The sequence below is a fragment of the Gavia stellata genome, chromosome 7 (genome assembly GCF_030936135.1).
Source record: "Gavia stellata isolate bGavSte3 chromosome 7, bGavSte3.hap2, whole genome shotgun sequence".
In the NCBI taxonomy this organism is placed as follows: domain Eukaryota; kingdom Metazoa; phylum Chordata; class Aves; order Gaviiformes; family Gaviidae; genus Gavia; species Gavia stellata.
Window position 1 is genome coordinate 43,296,699 of NC_082600.1, and position 22,373 is coordinate 43,319,071.

The 22,373-nt window shown below is 38.4% G+C and overlaps 1 protein-coding gene across 1 annotated transcript in view; it reads left to right on the forward strand.

Annotated features, from left to right (window-relative positions):
• The window catches only part of INO80 (INO80 complex ATPase subunit), a 60,371-nt gene that overhangs the window by 35,684 nt on the left and 2,314 nt on the right, over window positions 1-22,373 (forward strand). Inside the window, exons 25-34 of the mRNA XM_059819703.1 lie at window positions 1,136-1,361; window positions 6,943-7,070; window positions 11,729-11,823; window positions 14,762-14,834; window positions 16,489-16,647; window positions 17,983-18,085; window positions 18,650-18,738; window positions 19,602-19,757; window positions 20,864-21,023; window positions 21,826-22,044. Of these exons, the coding sequence (XP_059675686.1) occupies window positions 1,136-1,361; window positions 6,943-7,070; window positions 11,729-11,823; window positions 14,762-14,834; window positions 16,489-16,647; window positions 17,983-18,085; window positions 18,650-18,738; window positions 19,602-19,757; window positions 20,864-21,023; window positions 21,826-22,044 (1,408 nt within the window). The remainder of the gene's footprint in view (window positions 1-1,135; window positions 1,362-6,942; window positions 7,071-11,728; window positions 11,824-14,761; window positions 14,835-16,488; window positions 16,648-17,982; window positions 18,086-18,649; window positions 18,739-19,601; window positions 19,758-20,863; window positions 21,024-21,825; window positions 22,045-22,373) is intronic.

Here is a 22,373-nt window from a genome sequence, read left to right on the forward strand (position 1 = left end):
CCGGCTGGCATTGGCTCTGTCGGACACTGGGGAAGCTTCTAGCAGCTTCTCACAGAAGCCACACCTGTAACCCCCCCGCTACCAAAACCTGGCCACGCAAACCCAAATACAGTGTGAAAGTGTCGTAATTGTATTTGTTTTGGATCATTTTATTTACTTTGGTTTAACTCTTGGTGAAGTATCTAAAGAGAAACCCAGCAGAGTAGGCTGTCCTGGTATGCGCCATGGCTCAGTTAGTGCTTTTGGTTTTTATTACTTCAGTATCTTGAAGTTGTCCCTTACCCTGGTAAGGGAGAGATAAGAGAAAGCTATAGATTATACAAAGGACAGCCTTTTCTGCTGGAATGAACTCTCTACTCGAGGACCTTACAGCCATTGGGCACACAGCTGTTTGGCTAACGTGGACCTTCTGCTCTCTGCCCAGATTTGGGTGGATGGGGCAGAGCAGGGGGAGTTAAAGGGATGGAGCTGTTCCAGAATAGCTTGCATGGCATGAAATCAGAGTTCCTGTGTTTGCAACACTGGTCTGTCCAGCTGTGTTGTATGTACTGAAGCAGGTAATAGGGCAAGGGATTCATAGAATGGCCAGGAAAAAAAGATGATCATCCTGTGCTCACTTACACTGTTTCTGTGGCCTGCTTCTGTTCAAATCGGTTGTCAAACCCAAGAAATATGTTGTTCCAAACCAGGGCTGTTTTCCTGTTCATTTCTTTTCCCTTCTAATTTATGTATCTTCCTAATTGTAAATTGTCACATGAACTTCTGTTGAGGACAGAAGGTAATTACTTGGTTGTGAAGGGCAAAAATTAAAATAAATAAAAAAAAGAAATCTAGGCAAAATGAGAGGTGCAGCAAGGATATTATTATTTTACTCTCAGCTTTGCAAATTGGCACAAGGCATTGTTTATCAAAAGGCAAGTAGTCTGTGCCTGGTTGTTCATACGACTTTTTTAGTGGTGTGGGGAGACGTTACATCTTTGCTTATTTTAACCCCAGCCTAAGATTGTTTTCCATTTGTACAAATCAGCAATGATTTGACTTTTAAAATTTGATCCTGTGGGGAAGGTACCTGAACTGGGGATTTGGGGATGAGGGGAAATCTGAACAAGAATATTGATTATTATTTTACTTGTAGGTAACAGCTGTGCCGCTGGAGTTCTACTGCAATGACCGAAGTGCAGAATATGAGCGCAGGGCACTAAAGGAAGGAGGAAGTCTTGAAGCAAAGCAGTGTGTACTCAATGGAGCCCCTGAGCTAGCAGCTGGCTGGCTGAAGCAGTGCTCCCAGTTCTTCCCAGAGTATCCAGGAGGGCTGTTAGGGATCAGGCCTCAGAACGGCTGGTCTTTTATCAGGATACCAGGTAAGTTTGGAGGTTGTCGTGGAACGGAGATGAGATAAATAAGGACATCTCTTCGGTGGTAATCATGCTTGGTTATGGGCTTTTTGAGGGGGTGGGGTAGTTGTGTGTTTTGTTTTTCCTCCTGAGAGAAAGTTAACTCTGGTATCTTAAAATACACTGTGATTTCACATCCTCTGGAATAAAGCTGTTAACAGATACTGAACAAGTCTAATACAAACTTTTCTAATGCTTACAAACCTCTCTTAGCATGTCGGCCCTCCAAATGACTGTGAAGAGATGGATTTGCTCACTAAAGCACAGTCTACTCTCACAACCAAATACTATTTTGAGGTAGGAGATAGGAAGATTGCAGGAAAAGTAACAGTCATACCTTGCCTCCTGGTGTGTTGGAAGACCTTTGTATTGACCTAAGAGATCTTTTGTTGGTCTTCTTGGTGAAAGGATAAACATTACTTGTAGCAGTCTGCCATGAGAAGGACGGGTTTGGGGACCAAGTTCAGAGGAAATTGGCCTGGAAAAGAAGGCATGAGGGATTTACCGAGTTTCAGTTGGAATAAAGAAGACTTACTCATATTTCCTGGTAAAGTGGGAAAAAGGTACCGTGTACTGGTAAAGTAAATGCACTTAATTTTTTCCTGGAATTAGACTAAAGTAATCCAAGATCTGCTAGAATTTGATTGCCAATACCACAGTGACTTTCATGGGCCAGACACGCTCTAGTTGTCGTAAGATGGTCCTGAGCAGTGAACAGAGTTCTGCAGAAAGTACTAGAGATCTGAGAGATAGCCAAGAGGAAAAACAGCTTACACTGCCAGATACGAAGTTATTCCCAGACCCTTTTGGGTCAAGGATGTTTGGCAGGGGAAGTTAGTACAGTAAAAGGAAAATGGCCTTTTGCTTGCTACAGTCCGGTTTAAAAAGGTACCTTATAAGTACTTGGAGTTATTTGAAGTACATGCACATTTGTACCTATGTAATGGAGAAAACATTTTTCATGAGCTTGCGCTGGATTAATGTTCAATGACAGTTGATGATTTTTATAGTTTCTTCAGGAGTTCATTGAATTGATTATCAGTTATTTGGAAACAGAAAATGAATTGCTGTAGCAGAAAGGAGGGAAATAGTGAAGGGATAAATTAAGGTAGAAGGCATGGATAGAGACATGAAGAAAAGTAGCCAATGTAGAATAAAGAGAGGGCTGCATTCTCTTGAAAAGACTTCCATTTTAAGCTGATGACTTTGTCATCAGCAAAAATCTGTAGAGCAATAAAGATGGGGTACAAGAAGCTTACAGAGTGAGTGAATAGGTGCAAGGTTAGGCAAATTGTTGTCAAAGCACAACAAAGAAATTGGTTGAGAACGTGGTTGGGATGAGTGTGTTATATAAAGCTAGCTTAATTTAGGAGATGTTGGAGCTAAACGTGGATTTTAAAAAAAAAAAATAGTTTTCATATAGCGGTGTTTTAATTAGGTGGAAAGTAGCATTCAAACCTAAACTTATTCTAAGAGGACAGGGCACATACCACAACAGAACAGTTGTGTTTATACATGTGGGAGCAGGCACAGTGCATTGCAGAAAGTGAGTGATGTGCTGAAGGAGCCATTTACAAGGCTGAAGTCTAGCAAGTGTTGAATGGAACGGTAGGTGTGAAGGTCTGCGGTAAATAAGTGACAAGAAGAAAAGGGGCTCCTAAGCCTGATCCGTCCTCTCCCAGACGCAGCGTTCCCAGTACCCTGGCAGCAGGCTCAGCTGCGATCACTGTGGGAATCTCTTGAGGCTTTTCCTGTTCTTTGAAAGAAAAATGGTCCTGGATTAAATGGCAGGAAGTGTCTGAGTCCTTTTAGCATCGATAAAAAGCACCGGCCTCACTGGCTGTTTACTGTGAGAGCCAGCTAGCTCCTCACTGACCCCATTGTGCCGTGCAGACTGTCGGGAGGGGAACCAGGGGTGTCAACTGGAACCCAGACTTTATCTCTCTTTCCTTTGCTTTTTGCATGTCCAGAGGCACTTTTTCTCATTCTCCAGAGAGCAGTGAGCCCAGCTACAGCCATCGGCCAGAGCTCCTGACTAGGGTTATTTTGAGTCATAATCATTTGTTAACTATTCTTCCCAGGCATATGATCCCACTGTGTCCCCTTGTAGATAATTTATGTCCATATCCCTGCGTGGCTGGGGGCAGGGACTTTTTTTTTTTCAGACTGAAAGCCGTACAATATGATTTTAGTTACTTTCTTTTTGGTCTGGTTCTCTTTTCTTGTTTATTTCATACATACCCAAAAATTGCGTCCTAGGGAGAGTTTTTTGATGTGCAGCTCAGGACCTTTGTCTCCTGACTGGCTTAAGAAAAATTCCTTTGCTGCTATTAAAAAATAAAATTAAAAAAAACCAAATCCAAAGACATTGTCATTGGACGTTTTCACCAATTGTTAAAAATGGAAAATGTAGAATTGCAAATTTTGGAAATCCTGTTTAAAAAAGAAGCAAACCACCTTTTTCTTCCCCCAAGGTAAAAGGGAATGAGAAATAGAAGTGAGAGAAACTAGAGGTGCAAGACACCTTTTTCTCTTTTGAATAATTGTGATGTTTCTTGAAGATGGCTTGAATAAAGTAGTACATTTTCTGTTACCGCTTTCCAGAATTTGTCCTGTGAAGCACTAGGTGGCAGACTTTAAGCATGCAAAAATATTTGATCTTGGAAAACACAATGGTATTAAGATAGCATGCTTGAAGATGCCAGGTTAAAGTCAAATGGTTTTCTCTTCCAGAGATGAAAAATCTTGTTTTGTTAGTTCTGTTTTTCTTTCCTAAAAACCCCCAACTTTCTCATCAGTGTGGTCTGCTCTGATGCTGAGATATTGGACAAATTATGAACTGTTAACAAGTTGCTAACTTTTCAGACTGTAAGACCATCTGCAAATAAGTTCTTTACTTGTAATTTGCATTTTATTGCTATTTAAAAATAGTAACTTACACAATGGAGACCTAAGGAGCCAGCAGCAAAGGACGCGCATCATTTCCAGTTACCAAAACTTAATTCTACCTATTCATGCCTGTGTGAGAAAAACAGTAGCATTTTGCTTTTGGAAACTTGCTAATGTGTTAATGTGAGTCAGTCGAGATTGACTTTTGAACAGACCCTGTTTGTTCTCTCAGCTTCCTTCCAGTCAGATGGCTTTTGGTTAATAATTGTATTAGTTTGTCATGTATATCTAGACTTTTCGTGTTGCTTCACTCAATTCATTCTGAAATAGCAAGCTGACCAGATAGAATAAAAGCAGAATGTCATGGCTGTATGCATTTAAAGGAAAGAATAACATTTTGTATAAAGAGTAAACATTCCTATTGCACAGAGTTTTTGACTGACATAGATATATTTTAAAACCAAATAACCGTAAGTCATTTCCGTTTTTACTTAATTGCCTAAGTTCAAAGTTTGGTTTTCCATAGAAGAATGCAGGAAACTACTAACTATTTATATGTAATTGAGAGAGAGTTCTGTTCTAGAGATGAGTGCGTCATTATACATGATTTTACACTTAGACCAAATGCCAGCCTGAGCTGTGGTCTTGAGATTTCCTTACAGTATCTCCTTGGCTTGGCTCTCTAGTTGATGGATTCCCTAAGGTAGTTGCTAACGATTCAAGCAATGATGTGGCACTTGCTCCTGGCAAAGCAACAAGATCACCATCAAAAGGGAGAGCAAACTGGAGAAAAACAGTTACTATCTAGATAGGCAGACAAGTAAGAAAGAGCAGAGCTCTCTTGTCTTGGAGTCTTAGCTAGTGAATTGCAGGAGCATGGCTCTAAACTTAACAAAGGAGAGAGCGTTCATAGCATTGGCTTATAGTGCAAATATAATAGCTAATAATTTTAAGCGAAATTGACAACTCACAATTTTTTGAATTGCAGAAAGCAGGACTGTTGGCTGCATCTTCTGATGTCCTAATGTAGAACCCACTATTTCCAGCATCAAGTCTATTGCTTGTATTTAAGCTAAAGGATATTTACAGTTTTAACAAGTCACTGGATACTGTGCCTTTCTCTGCTAGTATAAAGTTCTCTTCTGTTGTTAAAAACGTTTGTCCAAAAGAAGAACCTTGAGTAGTGCCAATTGCTCTTTGAAAAACTGAATGGATCAAGTTTCTGAACTCCCTCACTGCAGGAGAAGTTTTTTAACACACTGATGTCTCGGAGATTTTTCCTGAACACTTTCTGGTTTTTACAACCTTTCTGAAAGGCATACTGAACCTAGGCATGTTATTTCAAAAAGATCTTTTGAATGAAGTGTAGAACAACAATTACATCCCTGCTTTTCTCAGCAAATACCTGGTTGCACGTGCAAGAACCAGACTGAGCCCTCTGTGCCACATCACTGCACTTGGGCACTCATGGACTGTGTTGCCTGCCATGCTCGTAAGATCTTTTTAGGAGTGCTGTTGTGTGATCTGTACTTCTCTGTTCCACTAGTATGAACTTGATTTTAGCTATATTAAAATGCATGGTGCTGAGATGAATGAATTAATTTTTGTATATACCTTCTTTTTTTAATCAGAATATTGTGCAAGACAGCTAACTGCCTTACAGAAAGCTGCGTTTTCTTCAACCCATCAGTTAATTCATTCTGTGCAACGAGAAGTGTGCAGAAGTGTTACCTGCTAGATGTTAGAGAATGGTACCTGCTAGACATGTTGAAAATATTTGGGTTCTGTACTAGCCTGCACCATCTGCAGTTGTCAACTTTCCGTTTTGGCTGTAAACCTAAATTCCGACATCCCAAAGAATAAAGAATCATCAGTGGCCTTTCCAACAGATAATTTTTTTGGAAGAAAATTTTTCTTCATCCTCTTTCAACAGTAATGTATTGTTTACTGAAGTTTATGTACAGAATGTACAAACAGGAAGATCTCCTTCCTGAAAAATACTTCATGAGCAGTGCTGAAATAGTGAGGACATGAAGTATAAAATCTGAAGTGACTTGTGGAAACATTTCTTAAACAAAAAAAAAAACAACCCACAACCCAAAAAGCAGAGGGCAGGGAAGAAAAAGAAGAGTTAGGGCAGTGCTGTGAAGGGGTGGTTATTTTACAGTGACCTAGAGAACTGTTCTTCACTTTCTGTGTTGGTGAGGGGTTTGATCTTGAAACTAGGTCTGTGGAGGATAAGTTAGCAGCAAGTAGCAGCAAAATGTCCAAAGGGAACAGCATTTTAATATGTGATGTGGAGAAAAATTTCTTCAACTGTCAGGGCATGTTGTGGTTGTTGATCTGGTCAAACTGAATCCTTAGATGAGGGAAATGGCCGTTTAAAAAAGGATTGATTTCATACTAGTGAGGAGATCAATCTGTGATGAGATTTTGCCGAGTGGGTATATTCATATACACCCGTCCCAGCAAACAAAAGTTATTGTTAGCAGCGTGATTTTAAGTGTCAGCCAGAAGGGATGTTGCAGTTTCTTCCATCACAACTCATTACTTTAGAGATTATAATGCAGTGAAGTGCTACAAAAACTTAGATGTTAACTTGTTGCATGTAGCTGTTCTGGCTTTATTAGTTACCTGCTTTTCTTCCATTTCTTTTTAGACAAAGAGAGTCTGATCACTGACAGTGGAAAACTTCATGCTCTTGATCTTCTGTTGACACGGCTGAAATCTCAAGGACACAGAGTTCTCATCTACTCCCAGATGACGCGGATGATTGACTTACTTGAGGTAGGAGAGCTATAGCCTACAGAAGCCAAATTCTGAAGATGCAGATTTACCAACAATATTTTGGAGAAAGTACTAGTGTCATGGTTCCACCAGTGTACAACAGCAGATGGTATGGGGAAAATGTACAAGACTAGTGATGCTTCACAATTAGTCTCTCAGTGTCCAGCAGTTCGCAGCTCAAGGGCTTTCTGAGCCAGATGTGCCTTCTGTATATTCAGTAATCCTAAATGGATTCTTCTTCCATGAAATTGTTCAGTTGCATCTTGAGGCTTTGCAAATTTTTGTCATTTGTGCTGTCCTGTGGCAAGGGGTTGCATGGCTTAACTGTCCTCTTTTGCTGGTTTTGAATGGCTTCCTTCTATTTTCATTTGATGCCCATGTGTCCTTTTGTTGGAAGGAAGAGGGAGAACAGTGATTAATTTTACATTGTTTATGTTGCTTGTAATTGCACAGACTTAAATTGTTTCCCTCTATCCTCTTATTTCTGAGCAGAAGTTTGGTAGACATTAATAATAAGTGGTTCTCTAGCATATACGATAGGAAAGAAATTAGGAATTGTCATTACTCGTTATTTGAATACAGTCAGTCTGCCTCAGGAAAAAAATAAAATAAAATCAGTATTTGATTAGCAACTGTGCCACCAAAGAGCTAGTCTGAAGAGACAGTAGGAGAACTATTAATTTGGTTTCCTGTTGGTAATACCTGTAATGCTTAGAAAGAAATTCTTTTATTTCTCTGGGCTTCTGTTGAAAACAGCAAAGTTTGGGGTTTTGGCTGTATTTGAAAAAAGGAATATCTTGTGTTACAATGCCTCTGTCCCTTATCAGTGAAGGATTAGTAGTAATAACTTTTATGACTATTTCATTCTGAGTAAGAAAACAGGAGACTTGATGTACGTTAGTTTAAAAGCAGCAATGCTGGAAAAGTTTTCTGACTGAATACATAGTACGTGGGAAAATATTTGCATTTGGCAGTATAATTTCAGTACTGCTAAAACATAAGACCCTGTGATCCTTCAGCCATTAGTCCTAGGTATACGCGGGCTCCCTCAGCAGCGTTTGACGTAGGATACCGTCTTCACAATAAAGTGAAGAGAAAAAGGGAGAAGCCTGAATCTGTAGCTGCCTAAATCATGAGTCCTCTGTGAACAGGAGTGCATTTTAAAGTTAGCAGTTCAATAACAAATCACAAGCTGAATTTTGGTTTTGTTGCTGTGAGGAAAAACAGAACTTGCATGGTTGCAATTCTGTGTTTTGGCTCTTCGCCCAGCATTGCTTCCTATGCCTCTCTTTTTGGCAAAGATTGGACATGGTGCAGGTTTGTTGACACCCTGCATTACACCATGAAGCTCATAAAGCTGAGTGTTCAGTACTTCTGTCTTTTCTGTTAGCATTCCATTTTAAAGGCTCGGGAGCACACTGTTTTGCTATTCCACCTCCTAAATGCTCAACTTCACTTGTTGGGTTTTATTACCCAAATAAGCCACTTACTAAGTCCTCTGTTCTCCCTTCTCCCCAGCCATGTGATAGAAGCTGGAGTTAAGCAAGCTAAAAATCAAGTAAGGACTCAGTTTGTAAGAAAATCCTTGCAAAAGTTGTATAGCAATAGATACTTCTTTTTTCTGACTTGAGATATAAAATGCATCTGCCTACTTGAATATGAAAGAACATAAGATGTCCTATTTCTTTTAACAGTATTTTGAGTGTGTCAGTGTAACTGCTATGATACCGTACTAACCTAATCTACACAGGGCAGAGAGCACAAAACACATTGTTTACACAGTTAAAAAACCATGTTTGTTTGATTTAGCTTCAGCTGAAGAACAGCTGCTTAATTCAGACATTATAAAATGGCAGATATAAATACAAAGAGGGAAATTATTTTCTTTCAACAGAAGGGGATAAAGTATAATTTCAGTACTGTTGTTTCATGCAGATGTGTATTTCATACTTTTTAAGATTGTCATGTTTGTTTTTCTCAATGTGATTGCTTTCTCCTATATGGAAGAGTAATTGTCCGTGATTTCAGTGAGAATCACATTGCATTCATGTGATGAGGGGTCAAATTATATTCTGCGTGAAGTAAAATGTCTTAGTTATATTCTACCAAAAGTTTATTAATTGTGTTAAGACATAAGAATATTCAATTTGGACTATGAAATAACATTAAGGGAAAACATTTTGTAGTTTTTGAGAAAGTAGCAATGTCAAAGCCCAGAAGAGCACTGACTTTAACAGCACGGCATTCTTACCATACTGGAGTCATTGTGTGGTGTTTGTTTCCTGGTATTCTGTTGCCAGGGTCACTTTCATTATTTTTCCTATTGATACTTCTGGTGCCTTGGTGACCCCTTACACTAAACAAGATTGGGAGGGAGATTTTTCAAGCAGGTCTGGTTATAAGTATCTCTGTATGAGAGTAAAGCCTCCCCATGAGGCTTCTCCCATCCCATCACTCCTTGTGGGAGCTAGAAAAATGAGCAGTCATCAAGTGCCTTCCGCAATTACAGTAGAGACCAGGTATATGACTTTTTAAATAGTTTCTTTGCCATCAGAGTGCTCTCTTCTTTTTTACTTTTTTTCTTTTAGCTAAAAGTGTGCCATTTCTGCAAGTGATCAAAGCACTAAACTGCTGACAAGTGTAGTATAAGTTGCAATGTTGTTGTTTTTCTGTCAGTTCAGAAGAGTGTACTGTTAATATTTGGAAAAATACCGGATAAAAACACTTCCCCAAAAAGGGTGTTTCGTATGAGCACTGCTACACTACTGTGAAGTATCCTTCTTGATCAAACGAAGGCGGATGGAGGCAGATTGGAACCTGTTAAGCAAAGTGTTGAATAGACTATTAGCTGAAGGCTAATGTACTAAGCTAGTTTGCAGGGTGGGGGGAACAACCCATGAATGCCAGTATTACAAGTGCAGAATAACTTATTCTTTTGTAATTTGTGCCTTAGTGGAAATGTCTAAGGTCTGGGATAAGGATAAATGTACCTGATGGAATGAAAGAAGTTGTTTTCTACTTGTGCTGAAGTTTGTTTAGAAGACACTGATGAAGAGATGGTTAATAGTGAGATGAGGGAAGACTAAATCAAGATGTTGAAAGGTTGAATCATCATAAAAGCAGATAAAGACTGTAACAAAGAAATGGAAGGAAAAGGGCCTTGCGATAATAGAAAAAGGATTGATCAAATCTGGAGAAGAGGTCACATAATGCCTAATTGACAACTGTATCTCTGGTTTTAGTTGGTGACAGAAACCTGTCACAGAAATGGAATAAATCAATAGTAAATTAGGGCTTGAGTGTCTGTGTGGTGAAGTAGCTGTTCTCTGCTTTAAACTTCTATTGTGGAACTCCAGAAATCATACTAGCCATCAGCTCTCTTCTGTAGAGGTAGACGAAGTGTGACTTTGGCCATTTCCACATTAATTTTATTTACCTAGTTTTCTCTTTCATCTGCTATACATTGAAGCTTCTTTCTACTACAGCAGTCTTTTTCCCAGGCCTCCTTATAGTATGGCAGCTCTTCCACCTCTTCTGCAGTAGTGAAGCAGAACAAAAAAGGAGCAGGAGCCCTGAAGGATAGGTGAAAAGGAGAACTGAGCATGGTACTGTTAGAAGGTTCATTTAGAGCACAAGCACTGCCATGTCTTCTCACAGCACATCAGTTCTGCATCTGCTGAACACTGCAGCTTGGAGCAAGATGAATCCAGTAGTTCTTGCTGCTAAAGTGCCATCTGTTTCCTTTCTGTCTTCATCTGCAGTCACAGCATCTCAAAAAGACATGTGCACTAGCAGGGTTAAATCTAACGAACGTAACCAGTAGGAGTTGCATCTCATCAGCCAAGGATCGCATTGTTAAAATATCAGAGGGTATCTTTCCAGAGAAACTCTGTGGATATCTGTATAGCCTGAAGAGCTTTCTATGTAATTCAGATTTTATTGATAGTTGTGCAGGTATCAGAAAATGCTGAGTACCTTAGAGCATGAAAAATGTGTCTCACTGGAAAAAGCCTTTGCCTACAGCATTCCTGGTTGGTGCCATTTGATTTGTGCCCCAGGCAGTGGTTTCAGTTCTGCTGCTTGGCATGAGCTGTGGGCTGACACACCAATGTAATGTTCAAAGTGTTCTGTATGCAGTGAGATTCACAGGGTCTTGACTAGCGAAAGAAAGCCTGGACAGACATTAGTGTACAGTGTCGGGTTTTTAAAACCACTAGTCAAATGGTTTAAAACTGACAGGGAGCAGATAAGGTTGGTTTGTTAGGAAAGGTTTGCTTACACAGTGAAAGCTCAGGATTTAGTAAAAATTTAGACTTTGTGAAAACAAACTTTTTATTTTAGTGATTTTATTTACCTATTTATAGAAAAAGGCATGTACCATACATTGTCTGCAGTGCAGCAAGTGCATCCCCAACTCTGAACTGATGTCATCATTTATGTCTTATAAGAAATGCAAAAACTGACATGTGATAGAGTAGCTTTAATTTCTGAATTTCTATTATAAAGTATTGCTTACATAAGATTGCTAATAGCATATTTGTTGATGACATTTAGGGATTTTTTTTAGTAACAATTCTGCTTTTATTGTTTTTTCTGGAAAAATCAAGGTTGAACGGTTTCAAGAGCAACTATATTTTTCTGGTGTGTGTTCTTTGCAGGAATACATGGTTTATAGGAAGCATACCTACATGAGATTGGATGGTTCTTCAAAGATTTCTGAACGAAGGGACATGGTAGCAGATTTTCAGAACAGGTAATATATTTTACAATGTGCTTCTGTGCTAAATCGTGTCTACATAGAGAGTTGGTATAAGATGTAATGGAAATAAATGAAATGTGCCCTGAAATTATCTTTCCTGATATCAAATGGACCTCATTTATCTGAAGCAGTTTCTAGGTGGTTTGCTTATCAGGAGTCACTGGTGTTTATATTGAACCCAGTTGTATTTAGGAATTTGTCATCTGTGAAACAGTATTGGAAGCAATTTTAGTGTACCCAGTTACTGTGCTTCTTGCCATTCCAAATATGCTTTTGCTTATAAAGATGCTCAGTAGAAAGGCAGCGAATGTTCATTGGTTATTATGTGCTCTGACAATTGACACTGTGAAGATGAGATTGAAAATCTTGCATATGCTAGAGCTTTGAAAGTGACCTAGTTTTCTGCAAAACAAACCATTTAAGCATGTTTTATTAAGAAACCTTAAACTAATACCTAAGTGATAAAAAAGGGATTTTATTAGATAGTAAGATATGCTAACCCTTTTCATTTAGTAAACCAAAATGGATTCTTGCAATTTTTACAAGCACATCAGGAAAGAAGAGTATGAAATCATCTTAGAATAAGTTAGTATTTTTTAATATAACTTTGTCTCCACTAGGTCACATTATTTATAATGATTGGGTTTATGGTTATTAAGTTTCCTTTTAATCATGGGATATAGCTTGATATGATGTTACTTTGGTATGGTAGTTCACAGTAAGGTTATCCTTCCTGGATGTTGATGTGAGCTTGTAAGAAGGTCACTTTTCTTTTTCAGAGGAGTTAGGTTCATAGGTTGTTATTTATTGCAGGGTGAAAGCAACATTCTAGACTAGAGAATAGTTCTGTGTTAGGGGTCCCAAGGTATCATAGCTGAAGATAGGGGAAGCCATGTACAGCCTTCCAGGCCACTGGTTCAAGAGGCTTAAAGACCTGAAGGACTGTATTGCAATGATAAGTCTTCTAGTGAACTCCTCAGAGCAATAAAACTTGAAAAGAACGTGTGCCAGGTAACTGAAGTAAGTGGGAGGACGATGCAGTAGCTTTCTGCCTGTTCCCAGGTATCAGAAACAGGTTCCTTCCAGGTTATGATGTCCTCCTGGAATCCTGACTCTTCTTCCTGTAAGGCCTTTTAACCAAAAGAAGTGAAGAAATTTGTTTTTATAAATGAACAGAATTTGGTTTTATTGATGAACAGAACAACTGAAGAAAAATAATCATTTCAGCAGGAAATCCCTTTGAAGTATAGGTCAGCCAGTCTAAACAAGAATTCCTATTAAAATGTTAGTTGAGTTCCTCTTATACATGATTTACTTATGAGAAATATTTCCAGGAAAAAAAGCCTGACTGAGATTAAACTGTCCTGCAGGATATCCTAGCAGGGTGCTGAAAATACATAGCTATGAAATGATAATTTGTTCCTGTAGTCTGTGGCACTGTCCACTTCCATTCCTTCCCATATGGCATTTCCAGAAGCATTTCACAGCTGGATCTTCAGGTGACTGACTAAATGCACGTTCCACTATTGTTGCAAGAGTGAAAAGATTTCCTGGCCAAGGATTACCTACGTGGCGAACTGGCATCTGCTGACTCCTTTGGCTTTGTACCTGCAAGATAAAGTCTAGAGATTGACAGCTCGGCTTCTGTTCCTCCCAGCTGTCCATAGCTCAGGGTGGATTTTTGTACTCTTGGTTTCTGGCAGTCTAAAATCTTTCTATTTCTAATTGTATAGTTCTTGGCACTTTTTTTGTGTGTGTTAATTTGTAGTTTTCATAATTATTTCTGTTGTCTATTGGCAATTTCTTTGTAGGGGGGCGGGGGAAAAATCTTACCTTGGACCAGAACGGGTTCTTTGAGAGTCTGTTTTTTATGATACGGCCTTGCTCAGGTACTTGTGAATGTCTTGAAGGTTAAGTCCTGAGAAAATAGTCAGTTCTACTTGATCTTCAAGGATACGGATTCCAAAACCCTTAGCTTTTTTACATTTGTTGAGTTGTACTAGCATATGCATAATAACCTGCAATACACCCACACTTCCTCCAGGTAGGGCAAGAAAACCCTTCAGATTTGGTGAGTGGACTTTCAAGGACAGATTAACATATAGTTAATCAAGAAGGAAATGTCCCGTGCTGCTCATTCAGCAAGAGTTTCTGGTGCTTTACTAATTTTGCATGCACTAGTGTATGGACAGTGTGGTACCCAAAGGATGTGACATTGCAGAACGCCTTCTCTTAAGCAGAAGGCCTTGCTCTGTCACTGTCGAAGTACAGTATGTCAACTTCTTTGGAGTCCTTACTAGTACTGTCTCCTTTGTTTGAGTCAACCTGTTCACAGATCCATATTGTGTTAAACCCTTTTAAATACTGCTGACCCCCCAGTGGCACTAGTGAGGTTCACAATCTTAGCAGAAATCCTGATGTTGGTGTTACCACTTGAGTTTTCATCAGTACTTGGTCATCCTACATATAGACCTGTCTCCTTCTTCTGTTCAAAGCACCAAATTTAGAACAAAACTTGCATCTACACAGTTTCAATGTTGGGGTTTTTTTTCTTTTCTCAATTGAGCATTGTTAAGGCAAGAGTTTTTAACATCGGTCAGTTCTGTGAAACAAGAAATTGTTCTTTGTCCATATGAAATCTTAATTTTCAATGTGGGCAAGATAACCAAGCCCTGATTTGTTTTGATAGAGGTTAATAAGCTGCTATTGTGAACTGAAGGTTTGCGTATTCTGACAGTCCTGATTTGTATTTTAACTTCTCTCATTCATATCGTTTTTTCTTGACCATGAATGAACAGCACAAATTATTCTGAAGTGTTCAAGTAACAGAAATAGCCCTGATCACTTTATATGGGTCAAAAAAATTACTTCTGTAGTTATTTCTTGTTAATCATGCACAAAATAAGTGTTTTTTAATCTTTTTCCTCTACAGGAATGATATTTTTGTGTTCCTGTTAAGCACAAGAGCTGGAGGTTTGGGCATTAACCTTACAGCTGCAGATACGGTAGGTGAAGTTTGATAAAGTAATACAGAATAAAAAATTGGCTTATTGATGTTTATTTTTCAGTATAAGTATTTCTTTGCTTTTCCTGCCTCATATGCCTCTAACCACTGTTTTTCCCAAGCTGCTCATTTCCTGCCTCCCAGCCTCACAACTTATGTAGGAATATTGGTCTCTCTGTGTGAAAGTTGTCACTCCTAGCTGTGCTGATCAATATTTTTTTAGTACTGCCATTCACATCATGAAATTGCATAACCTTGATTACTTTGCTCATATTTACAATATAGTATTATTTTGATGATAAAGTTGTAGAATATTGGACACTTGGTTACAGTTTTTGGTTGCAGTTGGAAATATCTTCCTTCTCCTCACATACTTTAATAGCAGAGTCTAGAAAGGAGTTGGATGACTGAAGGGGTCTACAGATGCAAATGACACTTTCATACAGTGAATGCTGTTTCATGTGTGACTGTTTGCTTTTAAGGTTCAGCTGCAAAGGAATCGGTAGAACAAATATCGGTTACCCTTTTTTCTGTGGACAGAAGAATGAAGCAATGCCTCTAAAAGTACAAAGCCATTTGTAGTTGAATATCAGCTAGGCAGGAAGGACAGATTGCTTTCCCCCTACTCACCCAAAGTGTACAGGCATGCTGATTTAGGTGAATTGCAAGGATTTGTCCTCTGAGGCAGCTACCACTAATCACTAGGGTAGGAGTACTGACCTACATGAACCATTTATCTCTTCAATAACAGCTATTCTGGTGCTTGTAACCCAATACCTTGTGTGCATGCAGATTTGACCCCAAGACAGACTGTAATCCTTTAGCCTCACAAAACCAAAGATCTCTGAATCAAAAATAATACTTTTTTTTTTTAAATATTCCATCACATCTTGCTGTCACTTAAAAGAAATCAGAAGAAAGCAAGTATCTGTAGGATTTTCAGGGTTGAAAAGTTCTCTCAATTGAAGTTGCTTCAAAAGAGGAAATAAACAGATGGAAGCACAGGCATGCTCCTGCAGGCTCCTTGCATGAGCATTTTTAGTTCTGTGATTTTGTATCTTTCTGAATACTTTGCTGTCCAAAATTTTTTTCAATGTTTTTGTTTTGTATGCTTACTGTGCGTAAAGTGCTGTTGGAATGATAGGGCAATATGAATGTAACGTGGCATTTCCATTTTTTGTAGTAAAAGCACTAGAAGTGTTAAACTAGACCAGACTTCATGCAGGTTTGAAAGAAAAAATATTGGAGTATTACTTTTCCTGTGAAATTCTAATTTGATGGGCTTTTTCTTCTTAAGTAACACTAAAATGGGTTCATGATGCGGTTAGCCTGTAATTAATTACATGCCAGTGATTTAATGTGATGACAAACCTAGGAATTTTGTGCCTCTGAAGCAGATTTGTTGAAGAAGATATTAAAGACATTCTGTGGAAGTTGAAACATTCACAGTGCCAGTTAGTTTGAATTCATCTGAAATGCAATGGAAAAGACTTCTTAGGACTGGGCAAAGCTAGGTTAATACAGCCTGCAGTGGTAATTCTGTGGGATATATAGCAGAACTTTTATGAGTATATTAGATTTTTGTTTCCTTAATCACCAGGTGCTCTAAATATATGGTTTTATTTATTCCTTTCTGTTCTGGTGTTCTTTTGCAGGTAATTTTCTATGACAGTGATTGGAACCCAACAGTAGACCAGCAAGCCATGGACCGGGCACACAGACTGGGTCAAACAAAACAAGTCACTGTGTACCGGTTGATATGTAAAGGCACTATTGAGGAGCGCATCTTACAAAGGGCTAAGGAGAAGAGTGAGGTAAGAATAAAGAAATCACCTGGAACAAGAAATTACAGAAATGGTATCAGAAAACACGTATCAAAATGAGTGAAGAAACAGAAAAAGTACCTGCAGGGAGACAGAAGAGAAACCAAAAGAGAATGTCTTTGTTCAAGTGAACAAATCTGTGTCCCTAACACAGCAGCATTACAGCTGCATTATATGAACTAGGAAGAAGCTAATTATTTATACTGTGACTTCATGAAAACTATTTCTTATGATTCAGTGAAACTACTCAGGCTTCTTTAAGACTAGAGCTTTTGTCTTTGCTGTGTCAGGGCTACTGATTCCTCTCATGTTATACTGTTGTACCACAGCTGAATTTTTTTTTAAAGAAATTTGGAAGGTAATCAAGTGAAAATTATTTGAGGTATGAGGGTTGCCAGAAGAGCTCAGTGTCCTGCAGCGTCAAGCAGTAAGTGTATTAGAAACTTTAAACCTCATGACACTTTATTGGCAAGAAAAAATTAAGCAGATTGCCTTTCTTTCGTAGTGGTAGGTATACTATATAAAACAGTCAGATGTTTTTCTGTACTCCGAGTTTCTTTTAGCTTTTGTCTTAATTAGATGCTGATCATGGTGCTGCAGCAAGTGAAGCATGTCCAGCTGAATGCATTCATATTTTCCTTGTTGAAACTTAGCCATTTTCTCTACGATACTGCACTAGAGTCACTTGATATCAACCTGAAAATAAAGTGTAGTCTTTTTGCTGGTGATCCAAATCATAATAATTGGTGTATGCTAAAGCTTGTTCTCTTTTACTCAGTTACAAGTAGTCTTTGTTGTTGGTTTTTTTTTTTTTTAAATATAGTTGCAGTAATAGGGGTTGAGTCAATTGCTTAAACTGAGACACTGCCTCGATATGGAGGTTTAGTTTTCAGTCAAGGAGACTAAAAATGTTGTACCCTTTAAGAATGCGATCTGCATGATCCTCTATGTAGATTATTTGAAAAATTCGACTGGTAATTTATACTTGACAGGAGTACCACTGTATCTTTTCTTTTTGTTCAGCAGTATATTAATACTGTTATCATTTGTTGTTTATGACATAGTGCTTTAGAAGAAGTGCAACTTTGCACAAGGGATGGCAATTTTCTGCTTTCGCTCAGTTGCTTCTCTTATTTTATGCTCTTAATAAATCTTCCCTGAAATTTTGCTACTAACTTTGGTATGATAGAGAAGTTGAGTCAATTCTGACTTACACAGATGCCCTGGCATCTTTTTTTGGCTGGCTTTCAGTGAAAGGTAGTGAGAATGGTTCATGGCTGTTTTGAGTAAAATTTTCTTTTCTCTCTCTTGTTTTTTTCCTTCTAGATCCAACGAATGGTGATTTCAGGTGGCAATTTCAAACCTGACACCTTGAAGCCAAAAGAGGTGGTCAGCCTTTTGCTGGATGATGAAGAACTAGAAAAGAAATGTATGTGAAATCTGTGTTGCAGCATTTTCCCCATCTTCCACTTCATTAGCTTATGAAATCTGTGTTTTTATCTCTACAAACACATGTATTGCTGATAACAACTTCTGTTTCCTGGTTCTTTTTGTATTGCCAACTCTTGTTAGTACAAGCTGGTTTCATATCACTGCTGAGCTGAAAGATGAAGTTGTGCAAGAGAGACATGGTGATGTGATAAAGTTTTTATTGGCACCCATTCAGGATCATTACATTGTTCCTGAATGACAGAGATTTGACAAGAATTATGTAGGTCATGACAACAAAAGTATTAGGAAAAAATGCTGTATTTCATCATACTTTTGAATTTGTGTTAGAGGTGTACGCTTTTATGTTGCTTGAAACAAGAATTACACTGTAAGCCTTTTTAGTAATTTGGATACAAATAGGTTTACGGTAGTGTTTTCAGTGTGTTTTACTACAGATGACTTTTCTTCACAGTTCTGTTGGAACTAGAATTTCTTGTAAGATTCACAGAAGGATGTGAAATGTCTTTCCAGTGGTGACAACTTTGTATTTCTTCTCCAACAGTGCGTCAGCGTCAAGAAGAGAAGCGACAGCAAGAAGAAACAAATCGTGTAAAGGAACGTAAACGTAAAAGGGAAAAATATGCTGAAAAGGTACTTTGATGCAAAGAGGTTGCCTGTGTCAGTGATAGAGCCAGAAGAGCTTCAGGCTCACTATTTTGTGGTGTGGAAACATTCTATGCAAAGGCAGTCTTATGAGTAAAGCCTTCTTCCCTTCACCATTGAACATCAATCTATGGCACTTCCTTACACAGAAGAGGGATATTACAAAATACGTAATGCATAGTTATCTGTATTTTAATATCATTAGCAACTTGAAAAATAAGGAAGTACCGCATACCCAAACAACACTGTAGATCACCAGTAGTCTACAGACAACAATTTGAGGACTCATGCTTGAAAAAACCAAAATGATCAACTGATCATTCTGTCACATATAAAATGGTGACTTAATCAAGATTTTGTTCTGCAAGGACAAAAAATGAATGTAAATGAAGCACCAAACGCAGATAAAACCCATGTAGCTATGTGGCTTCTGTGAAGCAAGGGAAGATCAGTTTGTGTAAAAAAGATCATTAAAACTAGTTTATGAAAATTCTGAATTTTTGAGGCAGGGAGGCTTTGCGTTAATTAATTGGAATTTTGTGTAATGGTAAAGAATTTCAAGCTCACTCCAAAAGGTAGTGGAAATCAAAGTAATTCTGTAAGAGTAATTCTCCATCATTCCAGCTATTCTAGGAAGGAAAAAAAAAAACCAAACAGACCCTACTTAAATCTAAAGAAGCAGCCTTTAAGGGATCTGTTACTGTGTCCTTCAGAAACTTGTTTTGGGAAATTTTGGACATGGCATTCCTTGAATTATTATACTGTGTTAGATGTTGATATTTTGGGTTGCTTATTCCCTTTCTTCTGTTTTATTGTCTTTTTCATTCCTGGTATTGTTTTATTTATTTCAGAAGAAGAAGGAAGATGAATTGGATGGGAAGAGAAAGAAAGAGGGCATGAATCTTGTGATCCCATTTGTTCCCTCAGCTGATAACTCCAATCTGTCCGCTGATGGGGATGACTCCTTTATCAGTGTAGACTCTGCCATGCCTAGCCCTTTCAGTGAGGTAAAACTCACTGCTGCTTTAAACTATATACTCTTTCTGTTGTGGACTTACATCCTCTAGGATTCTTGCTTTCTGTTACTTTAGCTAGTGTAGAACTTTGATTATGTGGGAGAGTGAGATATCTTAAAGGTGAACTATGGAAATGAAAATAATTTATTGAAAAAATAACAGCTGCTAATAAGCTGCCTTACAGCTCCTCATGTTATTTGACATTCCATTATTCCCCTCTTCATTTGCTCTCTGCCTCCATTTTCTTACAGCAACTTCATGCTCTGACTCTCCTCCCTTTCAGCCCCTGAAATTTTTCAATTCCTGCCTGCAGTCCCACTTAACTTTCTTCCAACTTTATTCTACCTTTTTCCTGTCTTTGTCATGCTCACATTTAAAACTGTGTGCCTTCTTCCATACCAATACCTTCCATAGCAAGAACAGTCTCTGCTCCTGAACCAAACAGTATCCCTCAAATAGCTCCTTGACATTCAGTTTCTTTGTAAGTACTCCTCGCTAGTCTTATCTACATCTCCTCTGCTTCCTTCCTTGCTTGTGATGCTGAATTAGTGTGTTTTTTCTCTGGAATTTAAATTGTAAATTTTCAGTGGCACACATCTTATTTTCCTTCATCTTTTTGTAATGAATTGCAAACTGGTTTTGGCAGCAAATATATTCTGTTCTGTAGATTTCTATGTTGTATTGTTCCCTTATTGACAGAGATTTTTATTAGCAGTAGTAGTAGGTTAAGAATCCTATTGTTTTCTCTCTTGCAGTTGAAGATGCACAATTGAACAGCAGTTTTCTTAAATCTCTGCTGAGCCCATTAGTTTCAACTAATGGGCTCAGCAGCACTGCTTCTTAACATCTATTTTCATGAATTGAAATTAAGTAGCTCCTGGAGGTCTCTACTGCTGCTCAACATGTAAATAGAGGGTGTGGTGTGATTAGGCAGATTATGTATCATGCTGCTAGTCTTACATAGAGAAAAAGAGAGAGAACAGAACAAGTACCAATTAATTACTTGTGATTGTATGTCTTTTAAAGATCTTATTATGTTTGTATCCTTCCCTTTCCTAACCTGAGAAGCTAATGGCTTTGTTCTCTGTCATGTTTAGATATCCATCAGCAGTGAATTACATATGGGCTCTATCCCTCCTGATGAGAGCAGTAGTGATATGCTTGTGATAGTGGATGATCCAGCTTCTTCAGCACCTCAGTCAAGGGCAACAAACTCTCCTGCTTCCATTACTGGCTCAGTTTCAGATACCATGAATGGTCAGTACTTTTGCCTTAACTTACTACTAACATTTATTAAACATTGAATTTGTATGACTAGGTGATACATTTTCTGCATTTTAACCAGAGTATATGCATGGTTGGCAAGATTTGGGGGAAAAAAATTGCCTTTACATTGAGAAATTACTTCTGATTTGATAGGAAATCTGTTTATAGCCTCTGATTCACCACACTTTTCCTCTTTTCTGTGTTAGCTACACCTAAAAAGTTTTGTCCTTTGTTCCTGTTTTATAGAGGGCTCTCCTTCCATTATGTGCATATTACCAAATTACAGACAAACACAGAACTATTCATCTCTGAGCTTTTCCTTGAATTTGCTGTTGGGCTAACAATCAGTTCTCTATTTCCAAGGGGTGATTGGAGCAGTTGTAATTTTAAATAATGGTGAATGTTTTTAACTACCATAGTTTTCTACACTGAAATAAGTAGAGCCATAGTTCTCGATGAGTTTCTTTAGAGACAGCAAATGGAAGAAACTTCCTATCTATCTTCATCCTGAAGTAGAACCCAGAATCCTCCACCTATCTATGGATTGGATTCATAATAATAATAAGTAGTTGGAGTTAATAAGATGTGGTTAATGAAGAGTGAAGTTTTGTACACATTATTTCTTTTCATGGGATTGCTGCTTGCTAACAGTGTCCATATCAATGTAAATGAACAGTATCAGTTAACAGGAACAGTATCAGTGTAAATGGTTGGTAGTTATGATGCTGTATTCATTTGTGAGTCGCCAGAAATACTATAGCAGTTATTATTTTAACATTCCTGTTTTGTTAAGGTGTTTCAATGCAAGATATACCTCTTGCTGGGAGAGGCCAGTCGGGTCGAAGTCGGGGTCGTCCTAAAGGTTCAGGCAGTGGATCAAAAGGCAGCACAGGGAAAGGCAGAAGCCGGAAATCGATAGCGGGAAGTGCAGCTGCAATGGCAGGTGCTAAAGCAGGGGCAGCGGCAGCCTCTGCAGCAGCATACGCAGCCTACGGGTACAACGTCTCTAAAGGTATGTGGGGAAGGGGAAGCTGCTGCCTACCCAGAGCAGAACCAACCACATGAGTTTGGGTGATTGTTGTTTATGGCCTGTCAAAAAATAGATTAAAAGTGTTGTATTGTTGGTATTGCTTGTCCATTGTATTCTGAGATCCAGGCAATACACAATGTGACATGGTAATGGTGTGAGAGGATAGCCAGTTTCACAACAGACGACCTTGAGAGGCTAGTCCTGCAGAAGTTCGTCTGCCCTTTCAATTATCTCATACCAAATATTTTTCCTCTTTCTTGTTTTTTATTTTGGTGTCCAGACAAATTGGATAGTATTGTTTATCCCATGGG